The sequence below is a fragment of the Mustela putorius genome, unplaced genomic scaffold, assembly GCF_011764305.1.
Source record: "Mustela putorius furo isolate JIRA1106 unplaced genomic scaffold, ASM1176430v1.1 tig00003834_pilon_pilon_pilon, whole genome shotgun sequence".
Classification (NCBI taxonomy): Eukaryota; Metazoa; Chordata; class Mammalia; order Carnivora; family Mustelidae; genus Mustela; species Mustela putorius.
The window spans coordinates 50,821,349-50,836,745 of record NW_025421987.1 but is presented as its reverse complement, the minus strand read 5'-3'; the positions used below and the strand labels follow the sequence as shown (position 1 = coordinate 50,836,745).

Here is a 15,397-nt window from a genome sequence, read left to right as displayed (position 1 = left end):
CATCTTATCTATCACCTTTAGGTTGAATTCTTAAAATTTAGGTCACAGATATTTATTGTGAAGGATGGTGGGGTATAACCAAAGAGAGTTATTGAATTGAAGTTCTTAAAGTTTGTTGTTGTTGTTGTTCTTGTTTTTACACAGTTTGAAAAGATTATATTGTTCATATTAATGTTTTTCCAGAGTATGCAAATACTTTTGTGATTAAGTGAAGACAAATTTATTTAAGTATAAATTTATTTAAATTTATTAAATATGTATTTATATCAATGTTTTTAAAATAATTTTCTCAATGGTTGCTATGATTAATATGGTTATAGAGAGCACACAATTTTTGATATTAAAAATTTCACCTCATTCTAAAATTCCAATGTTATCCTAATAGTTATTCAAGTTTTACTGACTACACGTATGCTAAAATTGATGTTTTTTGTAATATAATTGTCTGTTTGAATGCTGTTCTTAAATGCCTTTAACCTCTCATAGCACTGTGAAAGCAACTAGCTGCTAGGAATTATTAGGCATAATATTAAATATCTCTTTTGTCCGTGTCTTGAAATTTGTCTTTCATTCACTACTAGGTTACCTAATAAACTAAACATGGGTATATACTATCAGGAAAAATGGGACCCCCTAAAGAAAATTAGAAAACATTTTTTAAAAAGTTGATATTTAGTGTATGTACAAGTTTTTATTTGAAAAAAAAAAGTTTAGAAATGTATATTATGGTTTGAAATACTTATGAAGGAGAGAGGTGGTCTTTGTCGACTTTGACCTTTTAGGTACCTAAGGCCTCTGGTGGTCTTACTCTGGTCCTGCTTCATTTGATATCTGGTGTTGGTTAAACTTCTGGTTCTAGAAGTTTTTATCCTTAACGTGATGCTATCCTACCATTTGGCTCCTGGACCATTTGTCATTCAGTCTTTTATATGTAACAGGCAATATCTCACCTTCTCTAATCCCACTGCACATAATGCCATAGGGATCAAATCATCCTGATTTGCTCAGGACTTTCCAAGCTGTGTTTTTGTTTTTGTTTTTTATTTTGTTTTGTCTTGTCTTAATTGTGTGTGTGTGTTTTAAAGATTTTATTTATTTATTTGGCAGAGAGAGAGAGAGAGACAGAGAGAGCGAGCTAGCGAGTGTGTGTGCATGAGCATAGCAGGGGGAATGGCAATTGGAGGGAGAAGCAGACTTCCTGCTGAGCAAAGAGCCAAATTGGGGGTAGGGGGCGGGGAGAGCTCTATCCCAGGACCCTGGGATCCTGACTTGAGCCCAAGGCAGATGTTTAATCAATTGAGCCACCCAGGTGCCCCAGGACTTTCCAAGTTTTAAAATGGAAATCCCCATGCTCTGGGAACTTTCTTAGTTCAGGGCTGACTGGAGTGATAGGTCACCCTACATACTGCCCTTCCCCTCTACCCCATGGGATATCTCTTGATTTGCTGTAGATCTGTGCATTGTCCAGAGTAGGCTGTGGAAGCTCAGGCATCCATCAGAATGCGAATGTGTGAAGCTGTTCCCTATGTAGCATTAGTAGTTGAAAGTTTATCTTTACTTTTTTTTAAGTGTCCCCTTTTCTTCCCCCACCCTTTCCTACAAAAATCCTAAGGAATTCTTTGATGTCTGACATACCCCTTTTCGGTTTTTTTCTTTGTTGGAATTTTTGATATTAGTTGTTTTTGAGGCATTATTGTTTTGATTTTTCTTTTTTCCAAGAATTTCACAGAGTATGATTTGTTTGCTACCTTAGCTTTGGTTTAATTGTCATAGTGTTTGGGTGATGCAGTACTTAAGAAAGCAACAAAATTGTTCAATAGGACCTAGGAAAACTATGTTTTTAATAACTGAGAATCTTGAAGTCCAGTCCTAGATTGGTTACCACTGAGTTGCAGGATCCTGAACAAGTGTTTTCTCTTTAGGTCTTGTTTTCTCCTATGTAAAAGAAGTGGACTTAGCTATATTATTCATGAAGTCACAATTTACATTAAAATAAAATGACTCTGGAGTGCCTGGGTGATTCAGAGGATTAAGCATCTGTCTTTGGCTCAGATCATGATCCCAGGATCCTGGGATCCAACCACTCAGTCAGCAGGGAGCCTACTTCTCCCTCTCCCTCTGCACCTCCACGCCCCCCCCCTCCGCCTGTGCTCTCTCTTGCTCTGTCAAATAAAGAAATCTTAAAAACAAATAATAAAAATAAAATTACTCTTGGCGAAGGAACAGAGTGTCTTATGTACCAAATACTTCTTCTTTGGAGTCTGGAGTCTTTTCTGTATCTCTGTAGTGTGACCTTTGAGCCCTAAACCTAATACCTATCCCTTTATCAGGCACATAACCAATTAGGCCCATAATGTCTTTTTTTCAGATGAAGACTTGCTGCTTGTAATTAGAAGCATGTGGGGTCTGGCATCCTCAAGGCCATCCACCCCCAGATTCAACCATTCATTAGGAGGACTAAGAGGATGTAACATTTAAGTCATACTTATTGTTGTGATGTGAAAGGATATTAAGCAAAATCAACAAAGGGAAAAGGCACATGAGCCAATCCAGGGGAATCAGATGCAGCTTCCAACAGTCCTTTCCCAGTGGCGTCACACAGGATTTGCTTAATTCCCCTAGCAACTAACGGTGACAGCACATGTGAAATGTTACTCATCAGGAAAGCTCCTTTGAGACTCAGTGCCCAAGGTTTTTAGTGGGGGCTGGTCATATAGGCAAGCTCTATATCAAAATTCCAAGCTCCTGAAGGAAAGCAGTTGTTCAGCATAAGAACATTGTTTCTACGTTTTAGGCACAATGAACCATTCCTATTGGGAATGGTGGGAACCCTCCCTATATCCAGTTTTCCAGATGGCAGCTAAGGACCAGCCCTGCATGCAGGTCTTTCTAAGAATAGAAGCTTCAGGCTTGCCACATTCTCTCTTTTCTACAGATGTAGTAAAACTCAAAGTTCGTATCTAGTCTCTTAACTTCTCACTAGCAAGTAAGTCCACGTGAAACAATGGAAAGAAATGGACTTTGAGAAATAACTGAAGTTCTATCCCTGGCTTTGCGAATAATTTGTTGGTTGGCTTTAGTGAAATTGTTTAACTTATTTAAACCTTACTTTCTTCATCTGTGAGTTGGAGATAATAAAGCTAATGACATGGGCTTTTGTTGAGAACACATTATTTTATGTATACATACATATGAAGCATAGATTTACTTGTCCCTGAATCTACTCATTCAACAAATATTTATTAAGAACCTACTATATGCTGAACACTGATATACCTTAGAGGGGTAGTATTGAGAAAAAGACATCCTGTAAGACCTTTATAGTCTAGCTGGGAGGGGGAAGACTTTAATCTCAAATAATAATTGTGAATATTAATACACAATTTGTGCTAAGTGCCTTGAAAGTGAGGTAGTCAGGGACCGTCTTCCTAAGGAAATAGCCTATTTTGAGAATCTGAAATTTCAATAGGGAGTGACTCCATCAAGAGGTCAGGAGGGGAATTAGATAATGATGTTGTATAGGCTCTTCTCTTTGGGTAGGAAGGAGTAGGTGTTGTTGGAGGGTCAAAAACAGTGTTTTGGTGAGTGCTGTGAAGTGTGTAAACCTGGTGATTCACAGACCTGTACCCCTGGGGATAAAAATATATGTTTATAAAAAATAAAAAATTATATTAAAAAAAAAAGAAGTCAAATTTCAGGGAGACCCAAACTGAAGAAACTTAACAAATAATCAAGAAGTATTTGTGTTGTGTTTGAATATCAATAGTAATAATACCATATGTTGCAAATACTTAAATAAGACCCTGATTCAAATTTCTCTCATTCCAGGCAGTTTGTGGAGATATGGTAAAATCAGAAGCATTTTTACTAGCTTCCTAAATATATTTATACATTTTCAAGATATTAAACTTGTCTGGCATCTTTTTTCTTTGGGATTCCCCTCAGGAAATCCTGTTACCCTAGCCCAAATTATTTGCAAATATTTATTTAGAGCTTTTCTAGTAACCAGTGTCTTATCTGTGAGGCCAGTTTCCCAGGAGAACATTTCCAAGATGAATTGAAAGTAAGGAAATACAGTAGCAAATTAGTTGACAACCTATGACTAGTACAGAGACTGGAAAGAAAGATGGTGTAGGTAGTTTGAATTAGATTCCAACAAGGTAAATTGTGTTTAATTTTAAGTTATAAGGCCAGAAATTGTATGTTACAGGTTTACCAGAAGTTGCTTTCTTAGGAGCATGAACATATGTACAATGAAATAAAGAGGGGAGGGTAAAGACATGTGTTTTACCCAAAATAAATAAAAACAGAATGATACCTTAATGAGAAAACAAACAAAAAAAACAAAACAAACAAACAAAAAAAAAACAGCCAGGGCAGTTGGAACAGAGAGAAGAAAGGAGAGAGCGGTAGTGGATGACATTGGAGAGGGCCACTGTCAAAGACCACACTTAGGCACCTTCTGAAGAGCAATGGAAAGCCATTTAAGGGTGTTTAGCAGTGAGTGTTTTGAAAAGATCACTCTGGCTGCTTTGTAGAGCTATGACTGGAGTGGGTTAAGTGGGTTTAGGAGACTGTTGCAGAAGCCTGGGCTTGATGGCCGTAATTTGAGTTAGTGTTATAGCCTCCTTGGAGATGGGGAGAAATGTAAATATTTGAGAAGTCATATCTGCATTTTCTTGCTAAACTATTTGAATAAATAGCTTCAAGCTGAACTTTTTTTTACAGAGGTTGGGTTTCTGTGTTTGTGTGTTTCAATCATTACTAGCACCATAAAATCTTGAGAGTTGGAAGGGATATCAGATTCTTGAGTGTGTAACTCTGGTTAGAGATGGAGTTATAACCTGCTGAGATTTGCACAACTAAAACCTACCTTATCCATGCATTTGTTGAGTAGAAATAAGAGGATATTATCTATGTAGATTTATGTAGACTTCACAGTGTCAGCCACTTTGTATATATTAACTAATCTAATTCTCACAACAAACCTATCAGGCAGGTGCTATTATTACACATAATATTATAGATGAAGCATAATTGGAGACATACAGAGCTGACCAATTTCTAACAAATAAATGGAAGAGCTGGGATTTGAACCCGAGAATTTGTCTTAAGATTCATTTGGGCAACCCCAGTGGCAAACTATGATTCTTAGGTCAAATCTGATCCACTGTTTTTGTAAAGAGAGCCAAAAAAAAATTAATAATTTAAAAAAAGTTTTAAAAGCATTTAAAAAAAAGAATAAATATAAAGAAGAATCACGACAGAGATTATATATGGTCCACAAAACCCAAAATATTTGCTTTTCGGCCTCTTACGGTGAAAGTTTGCTAGTCCCTGCACTATGCTAACCATTACTAAGAAGATATGATATGTTCTTTTAGTAGAAGGTTGAGAGTCATTGTTAAAGGACTGGTCATAAAATGAGTTAGTTTTTAGAATTATTTTTCTTGCTATCTGCAAATTTTAAAAATTGAGGACTGGTTTGACTTTGTGTGGAGAAAGTTTCTTGGAAAGATAAACTTATCTTTCCATAGTAGGATCAAAAGCAGCAGGGCTAATGCTGAGTTAATTAATGTGATGACTGTCATTAAGACATTGAATTTCAGATGACTTTTATGTGCTGGTTTAGCATTTGGAGATGGTATATTATCACAAAACTTTGTCTTTAAAACCCATGGTTGCTTTTGAAAAGAAAAATTAGGTCAGCACTAAATATTGATAAATTCTGTTCTTATAGCAACAACTATTTGGAGAAAGAATGCCTCTTTAACAATGTATTTCTCCTGCCTCCAGAACTGCATTAATAAGAGAGAATATAGCATACTGATGGCATTTCTAGATAAACTGACTTCTTGGTTTCTTGAGAAATTCTGATATTCATCTGAATTTTTATAGAGAGCTATATATTTAGCGATTTCATATTTACTAAATCTTATTAGAATGACAGGCACTTGGGGGATTGTAAAGATGATTACAGAAGTTTTTGTATGTTGTGGGTTTTTTTTTTTTTTTTGCCATGGTGTGAATTTTCATTGATAAATGGTGGTTCTAATCTACCACACTTTATAGATGCATTATGTGTTTCTTCCTCATGCAAACTGTATTAATCTATTTTATGATAGGACCAGACTGTGGCAATAGAGGTTACATTTGGTCACAGTTAAACTTCCATTTGCCTTTTCTTTGACACCATTATAGATTGGTTTTGGTAATGGTTGATGGGTGCCCCTTATTCAAGCCCATTTCCTTCCTCCATCATCTCACATTATCGTTTTGGTTGTGGTGCATGAATTGAGTGAAGTACTAATAGTAGTTTATTAAATTACAATCTTTTGGGTTAGACTATTTCTGCTGTTTCATCCTTCTTTTTACTTATTTAAATGCTTAAGAGTTTCATATTGAATATTTTTCTGTAATTTTTCTTATTGGAAGATTAGGGATTGTGTATAAATTTGAACTCTCTTTAATTGTAGGAATTTCCAAACATATACAAAAGAATCCAGTTTTAACAGTCATCACATATGGCCAGTCTTATTTAATCTTTATGCTCCTCCTTCATTGCCTCTTCTCAATCTCAGACAATTTTAAAACAAACTGTAAATACTGTATATTATTTCATTGGGTAAATACTTAATATGTGTCTCGAAATTATGAGGACTCTTTAAAAAATCAATGCTATTAGCACAATAAAAAAGTAGCAGTAATTTCCTAGACAACAAATATCCAATTAGTATTCAGATTTCCCTAATTTTCTCAAAAATACCTTTCTGCAGTTAGTTTTTCAAATTAGAACCCAGCTAAACTCCATGGTTTACTTGGTTGAATTATCTCTTAATTCTATTAATATACTATATTAGTTTCCCTTCTATTCTTTTCCCTTTTGCCACTGATTCCTTAATCAATTGTGAAATCAAGTATGTATCAAATTTGTTAAAATTTTGATAGGGTACTTCATAAATGGTGACCAAGTTAGACTCTGGAATTGATGGGTGAAAACTTATGAGTGGTACATGTCAACACTTTCTTCTTTTATTGCTCCCAATTGAGTAAGATTTACTTCTCATCCTAGCAATGATGCTGAATAACAGGTCAGAGGAAACATGCTTATATGTAATGCTATTAAACATAACTTTCTTTAACAAAATTACTAATTCATTATTTGTTTTTGGTGTTTTTGTTTTTGTTTTGTTTTGTAATTAGAAACAATAGTAAAACAACAGTAGTCCTTATTTGGCAAAAGATTGCCAGACATAGTCAGACTACACAATTTAAATTTTGCCTTCTGAGTCATTGGATTTGGTAACATTTCTGTCTACACAGTGGTCTGGCCAAGATTACTTTTCCTATTAAGGATGTTGAAATCCTTGCTGTTAATTTCATACTGAAAATAGTAAGTATCAAAAATCCATCTGACCAAAATCTAAGCTGGTGGATAATTCTTACGATTTGTGTATAAAATATTTACAAAAAATCTGGTATTCTCTTTCAAAATTCATTGTGAATGGTAGTATATCACATTTTTTCAGTCAGTTAAGCCTTGTTTGAAACTTTACAAATGAAATTTTTTTTTTTTAAAGAATGGTTAGTTTAAAAAGCACTCTTAAAATATATTCATTTGGGGCCTGACAGCTTTATGAAAATAACTTATTTTTCCTTAAATTTTTTCTCATAATGGTGAAAATTATGTGAGATACACCTTTTTCCAGGAAAAAAAAACCCCTAAGAATATTGATATTTATCTCGATGGAAATGTTTTCTTTTTTTGGTTGACTAATGAATGTTGAATCTGCTATTTCTTTATATGTATTGCACCTATATATTGTATTGTTTTATTTATTTAAAAAATTTGATGGAAAATTATTTTGGTTTATATGGAATTATTTCTAATTAAATTCTTTTTTTTTAAGATTTTATTTATTTATTGGACAGACAGAGATCACAAGCAGGCAGAGAGGCAGGCAGAGAGAGAGGGGGGGGAAGCAGGCTCCCTGCTGAGCAGAAAACCGGACACAGGGCTCGATCCCAGGACCCTGGGATCATGACCTGAGCTGAAGGCAGAGGCTTTAACCCACTGAGCCACTCAGGCACCCCTCTAATTAAATTCTTTAATGCATTGATGCTATTTCCAATAATTGCCTATTACTTAGAAGACATTTATAAATTTGTGGATTTTTGGTTATTGGTAACAGGCAAGTGAGAATCAAGCAATACAGCTCAGTGCTTAGAATGTTGAAAAGATGTTAATTTTTGCTTTCTTAGTCCATGGGTCCTTCCATGTCCTATGGTTAAAAGAAATGTCCCAGCACTTTTGATACCTGCTAATGTATTTGCTTCCTTTGTATATTTTCCAATGTGCCTTTTCCTGATAAAGATTCTCCTTAATAGCTTTTATGGATATTTTGAAATGATTTCTTAAATCTACCTACTCCTACTAAGAAGTGGTTTTATGTTGGATAGAAAATAATCATCATCCTTTATAAAATGGTGACTAAAAGCTGTGTATTTACTAGAGCAGTGCTGATTTGGTTTCCTTTATTTGTTAAAAAAACGATGTACTGACTGTGATGTCAATGTTGCTGTGGCTTTTAAGAGTTCATTACAAAAACTAACAGGAGATAGGCGGGTAGGTTTAGTGAGGACTCTAATCGCTATTGTAGGTTGTAAAGTGGGATCATTTAAACTCTTGGTAAACTATCTTATGTAAGCCCTTCTGTCTTTGCAGATAAATTATTAGTCATAACTGTAGCAACGAAAGAAAGTGATGGATTCCATCGATTTATGCAGTCTGCCAAATACTTCAATTATACTGTGAAGGTATGGTATATCTTTTTAATTCATGGAGATGTTAGAATATATGACTAAAGTACATTTTTTCATAGTAGTAACAATACCACCACCACAATCTGCAGTCCACACAAGGGAGTTGAAATTTGTTGCATAGTTGTTGAGTTTGTGTATATAGTTGATTGTCTTCTGGGTATACTTCGACATTATTAATACTGTGCCACTTAGATAATTTCTTCATATTTGATAATGCTTTATATAAACACATTATATAAAACAACATAAAATATGGTTTTATATATATATATGTTTCTTTTGAGGGGTCATATATAAGCACAGCATAACAGATTTGACAGTAATGTTTTTCACTTACTTTGAAGGATTTTTTTCTGTAATGGGTGTGTCTGTCATAGTCTGTTTCTTTGTCTATAGAGAATTAGAAACATGGCTGTGAGGAGAATAGCTTTTCTGTCCCATTATTGAGAGTTGTTCCTCCTGTTTTGTTTTAGAGGAGTTTGGGAAGGTTATAAAAGTATAAAAGTGTTTTTTAGAAGACTGACCTCCAGGAGAATATCTCGTTGATAAATGATCAGAGGAAACCTGGGGACTTTGGTAGAATTAGTAAACTGAGTGTGAAAGGCCTGCCGTTTTTATTTACTTACATTTTTTTAAACAGAAATGAGGATCTGTCAGCCAAGTCTTTTCACAAATAAGAGGTGGATGGGGAGGTATCCCAAGTAGGAAAACAAACCAGCCAACTAACCAACAAACTGAACACATTTACAAACCTCCCCTCCAAAACCAACCAACCTAAAACCAACCAACCAAACAAAAAACAACTTAAAAAAAAAAAAAAAAAAAGAAGAGCAGAAGATTGTTTTGCTTAGGGAAAAACTGAGCTGTTTTAGTATGTAATGTAGAAATAAGGTGGAATTCACGTACATAACCCCTGGGAGACTAGGTACAAATGTTAATATAGAACAGCTGTTAAGGAGGCTGAGCTCTGCTGGAAAAGAGATCTAGTGTTAACAACCAGATGTTTAGTGTGGAATAAATGAGCAATAGGTTAGAAGTTTGTTAGGGTAGAGGAAAAATATAGTAGTATGTACTGATAGGAGACATATGGAAGTAACAGTGAAATCAGAGTAACACAATGCTGAAATCCAGTAAGTGGGGGGGAATCTTTATAGAGTTTGGACTGGGGAGAGTGTGGGATATTCCTTATATGTGAAGCTGTTTGGAACTTTATATATTATATTCTGTTGAAACCATATAAGCTAGATATTACTTCATTTCTAGGTAAGGAAAACTTGCCCTAGGGTGTATAGCTATGAAATGTCAAATCTTGGAACCAGCCCATTTGAGTGACTCTTGCTGTCTTCCCAGTCATGAAATGTAATAGTTCTTAAAGTGTGGACCACAGACCACCAGCATCAGCATCATCTGGGGATTTGTTAGAAAGGAGATTCTCAAGGCTGCTATCAGACCTACTGAATCACAACCTCTAGCAGCAGGACCCTGTCAGAGACAGTATGATCCTATATTTTTTTAAATATTTATTTAAGAGAGAGAGGTCATGTGTAGGAGGAGCACAGAGAGAATCTCAAGCAGACTCTTTACTAAGTACAGAGCCTGATGTTGGGCTCAATCCCATGACCCTGGGATCATGAATGTGCCACCGAGGCACCCCAAAGCAGTCTGTGTTTTAACAGACCCTCTGTGTGATTTTGATTCATACTAAAATTTGACACACTGATAGAGTGGAAAGAAAATAGAGAATAGAGCTTAGCGTGGTGCACTGAGCAGAGTAGGCTTTTGTATGTGGCTGGGTCTGGTATTACTGTGATTGGAGAAATCCAGAAGGGTTTTGGAGTGGAAGTATAGCAAATCACAGGGTTATAGGAAAGCAGTTTTTAGGACAAAAACTAGCAATTCTACTAGACTAATAATTCTTCTAGACTAGCCTCAATATGAATCCAGATGCACATCAATTTTGAGTTTTCTTGGTAGCATTTATCTCCAACCTGCAGTAGAGATGGTGATCAAGTAACAACTAGAGATCTGAGGCTAGGAGCCCCATAGGCTTTGCCAGCCAGGTTTATATTTGGTTCAGGGTTTAGTGATGTTGGAGCTAATAGTATTTATTTTCTAATAAGCAACAAAACTTAAAGGTAACCTACTGAGTAGGAGAAGATATTTGCAAATGATATATCCAATAAAGAGTTAGTATCCAAAATATATGAAGAACTGATACAACTCAATACTCAAAAATCAAATAATCCAATTTAAAAAAATAGGCAGAAGACATGAACAGACATTTCTCCAAAAAAGGCATCCAGATGGCCAACAGATACATGAAAAGATGCTCAACATCACTCATTATCAGGGAAATGCAAATCAAAACTACAATGAGGTATCACATCACACCTCTCAGAATGGCAAAAATCAAAAACACAAGGGAAAGGAAGTGTTGGCAAGGATGTGGAGAAAAAGGAACCCTCTTGCACTACTGGAGGGAATGAAAACTGGTGCAGCTGCTATGGAAAACAGTATGGAGGTTCCTCAAAAAGTTAAGACTAGAACTACCCTATGACCCGGTAATTGCACTATAGGATTTTTACCCCCCAAATATAAAAACACTAATTCAAGGGATACATGCCCCTCTATGTTTATAGCTGCATTATTTATAATCACCAAATTATGGAAGCAGCCCCGTGTTACCACGCATTTCCAAAGTGGGAGCCAACTGCTGAGCCTAAGGCAAACAGTGAGGAGAACAGCTGTAAGTTTAACTTTGATTAACTGTGCTTAGGCAGTTTCTTGCATTGATAAATTATGATGCTTTTGAGGGTTATGGGAGTTTTAAGATTTATAAGGTAAAGTAAGTGACATTGGACCTAATGCCCTCTGTCTTTCCTTGAATGACCCATATGATTCAGTAGGAAAATCATCCAAGGGCCCTGTCCAGGAGTTACTGAGCTTTCAGTGTTCATCATACAGATTTGCTGCCAGATTGAAAAGTGTTATGGAAATTTCTGTATTTTCTTTTTTATTTTATCTGAACAAATTAAAAATAAGATATGAGAAATACTATCTGTGCCGCTGCCCCCCCCCCCCCCGCATCTCTTGATCTCCTTAGATTAGACTCTCCTTTTGAAATGGTAAAATTAGGAATGGCGTTTTATGGGGTGGATAACATTGAAGAATCATGACCTGACCTGTGCATCAAGTGTTTTTCTCTGTAGCATCGTGATTTCGTGATTTTGTAAAATGTTGAAAGAGTGGATACTATGTCATACTCTACAAGTTGTTGATGACTTCTCGCTTTTATGTTACTGTCATCACTTGAGTTTTACTCAGTGATAAATGTTGATTTCATTTATAGGTCCTTGGTCAAGGAGAAGAGTGGAGAGGTGGTGATGGAATTAATAGTATTGGAGGGGGCCAGAAAGTGAGATTAATGAAAGAAGTCATGGAACATTATGCCAATCAAGAGGATTTGGTTATTTTGTTTACTGAATGGTAAGAGAAATACTCTATAGATTTTTAAGTTTACATGAAATTATTTATAAAAAGTGTCAAAATTCATATTTGTAGATTATATATTAAGTTATTTTATTCATAAGGAATTATTATTTAAAAAGTAGATTTTACTCATGATTATAAAACCATGGTCTGATATAATTGTGTAATGGATTGAATCTGATGAATAAGCAACAATGAGAAAACATGGCATGAGCTAACATTTTTATGAAATTCATATTTTAATCCTAACTTGAGGTAGAAGAAAGATCATGTTGAGCTTTTCTGTTGAGAATAACTCAGTGGATCCTGGTCAACCAGAAAGAAACAGATCATGAAAAGCTATAAGTGAGAAATGAGAAAGCCCATTTTTAAAAAGAAAAGCCTTTCGAATTTGTGAATATCTTTTTGCATATTGTTTTACTATCCTTCTACCTCATTTCAAGTGTCCACTGTACGTCTTTACCTTCTTTCTACAAGTTTTTATAATGTCAAGTTGTCATGAGTTATTAGTGATTGTTACCTTCTTTCTTCCATTTTTTTCTACCTTTTTATTTTTATTTTTTGGTCATTGATTGCTCATTTCAAATCCCCATGCACTTTCCTCTGTAACTTAGGACAGTTTATTTATATCTCCCCCTCAATTTGTGTGTTCGCTTCAGCAGCACATAAACTATATCTCTCCCTCAATTTGAAAATCCCAAACCATAACTTATGCAGATATATAAATGAGAAAGGCATAAATTTTAAAATGAAAATAGACGTAATGAAGTCCTGGTGCCATCAACCATTAAAAGTTGAGAGGCTCTGTATACTTGCTTCATTAGAATTCCCTAATGTCTACCAGGAAGGAAATAAAGTTCTGCTTATAGCTAACCTGTTCTTGCAACATGAAATGTGGGATAGCTGTTATCAGCTTGCATACTGGCAATTTTCCTGCAGAATCTATTATTATATATTTTTTATCCTTGAGAAAAAGAGTAGAAAGCTCATAATAACTGTTCAGATAAAATATTAAGTATGTTTTGGTTTAAAATTACCATGGATTTCAAACAACCATTTTGGTGAGCTTGCACTTGCCACATGTACATTTTGATCTTGACTTTGAGGCAAATTCTGCTTGTGAAAGTTACCACACATGTGTCAGTAATGGTTTTAGACACCCAAGCCTCCTTTTGTGTTTACAGAAGAACCTCTTAACCTCCGTCTTTACCCTCCTGCCCCATTCGACCTCCTCCCACCACCACTCACAATCTAAGATTTAGCCTTGGGAGAAGCTGATGTAATAAGATGCCATTTGTTTCTCTTTAAGAAAAGGGATACTTTGAGATATCTGAAAACTGCTTGAGGTTGCATTTGTTTATTCAGGTGATATGTTAAGATCCAGCTTGACAAAAAAGACAACAGTAGGATTTATTTATTTGGGGGGAGGGGCCAGAGGGAGAGGAAAAGAGAGTTGTTTTTTTTTTTTTTAAGATTTTTTTTTTTTTTTTTTTTTTTTTTGTATTGGAGAGAGAGCATGAGAGAACACAAGCAGAGGGAGCAGCAGAGGGAGAAGGAGAATCAGGCTCCCCAATGAGCACAGAGCCCAATGCGGGACTTAGGTCCAGGACCCCGAGATCCTGACCTGAGCTGAAGATAGGCACTTAACCAACTGAGCCACCCAGGTACCCTGAGACGGAGAATCTTAAGCAGACTCCATACCCAGCACAGAGCCCAATGCAGGGCTTGATTTCACAATCCTGAGATTATGACCTGAGACAAAATCAAGAGTTGGTTGCTTAACCAACTGAGCCACCCAGATGCCCTTTAGAACATTTCCAGTACCTCCAAATAATCCCTTGTGTTATTTAGATAGGTTTTTGTGAATTAATCTGGAAACAATTTATAACATTTCTTCCATGGGAATATGTATTCTAAACTGTCTTTTGGATGAACATTTAAAATTAAGAGACTAGGGCGCCTGGGTGGCTCAGTTGGTTAGACAACTGCCTTCGGCTCAGGTCATGATCATGGAGTCCCGGGATCGAGTCCCACATCGGGCTCCCAGCTCCATGGGGAGTCTGCTTCTCCCTCTGACTTTCTCCTTGCTCATGTTCTCTCTCACTGTCTCTCTCTCAAATAAATAAATAAAATCTTTAAAAAAAAATTAAGAGACTAGATATTTATAAATGTACTCTGTAGGGTAAGATTTATCGTATTTAATTTAGATATAAACAAATATTTGTCAAGGGTTTGGGTTCTTAAAATGAAAACTGAAGCTATTCGTATAAGAAAGTACTACAAACTTTTTTCAAGTTATTTCATACTGTAGTGTGTGTATGTCTGTGTATATGTGTGAATATAATTTAGATGTTTTATAAATCTGACACTCTCTTGATTAGAGCAACTACCAATAATTATAATGAATTTGATGACTTGTAACTGAGGAGTGTGAGGAGTTCTTTTGGAATTGACTCATAACAATTTTGAGGACAAATATTGTAGCTTGTAGCTGCATATTCCCTTAAGGAGAAAAATTATTCCATAATGATTTTATAATTCACCTTAATCAAGGTATCTGAGCCCTTTGAGTTTTATTACAAGGCACATTGCAATACTTTTAGAATTACCTTGTAAATTATGTGTTTCTTTTACTTTAGTCACATTGAAGACAGATGGTCAGATCTAATAATCATTACATAATAAACAGAGTTTTTTCCTTTTTTATTTTTTTAGAATAATGTATAGACCAGTATGTAACAAAGTAAATTAGACACGAATTGAATATCTCCATAGGCTTGTTCTGTACTAGATACAGTAAATTATAAACTAGCAGAATCCAGACCCCAAAATAAGCATGAGGTAGAATATTTTGGGTATCAGATTAATGTCCAATGAAAACTTTGGTTATTTCTTTTATTCTTTTTCTTTTAGACTTAAGAAAATTCCTTTTTAAAAATTTTGTTTCATTTTTTCAGTGTTCCAAGATTCTTTAGAAGTAATTAGAAATAAAGTTGGTATAATTATTTGAGTTTGGATTTGGACAAAACAGAAATTTCTGTTTTTTTGGTGGTGTTGAGTATAATGGCATTAAACAGAATGCAGA

At 35.3% G+C, this 15,397-nt stretch overlaps 1 protein-coding gene across 2 annotated transcripts in view; it reads left to right on the top strand.

Moving 5' to 3' along the window:
* Positions 1-15,397, top strand: part of PLOD2 (procollagen-lysine,2-oxoglutarate 5-dioxygenase 2) — a 96,259-nt gene that overhangs the window by 34,161 nt on the left and 46,701 nt on the right. For both annotated transcript variants that reach the window (XM_045088484.1, XM_004754459.3), the window contains exons 2-3: positions 8,726-8,817; positions 12,173-12,309. In XM_045088484.1, coding sequence (XP_044944419.1) covers positions 8,726-8,817; positions 12,173-12,309 — 229 coding nt within the window. The remainder of the gene's footprint in view (positions 1-8,725; positions 8,818-12,172; positions 12,310-15,397) is intronic.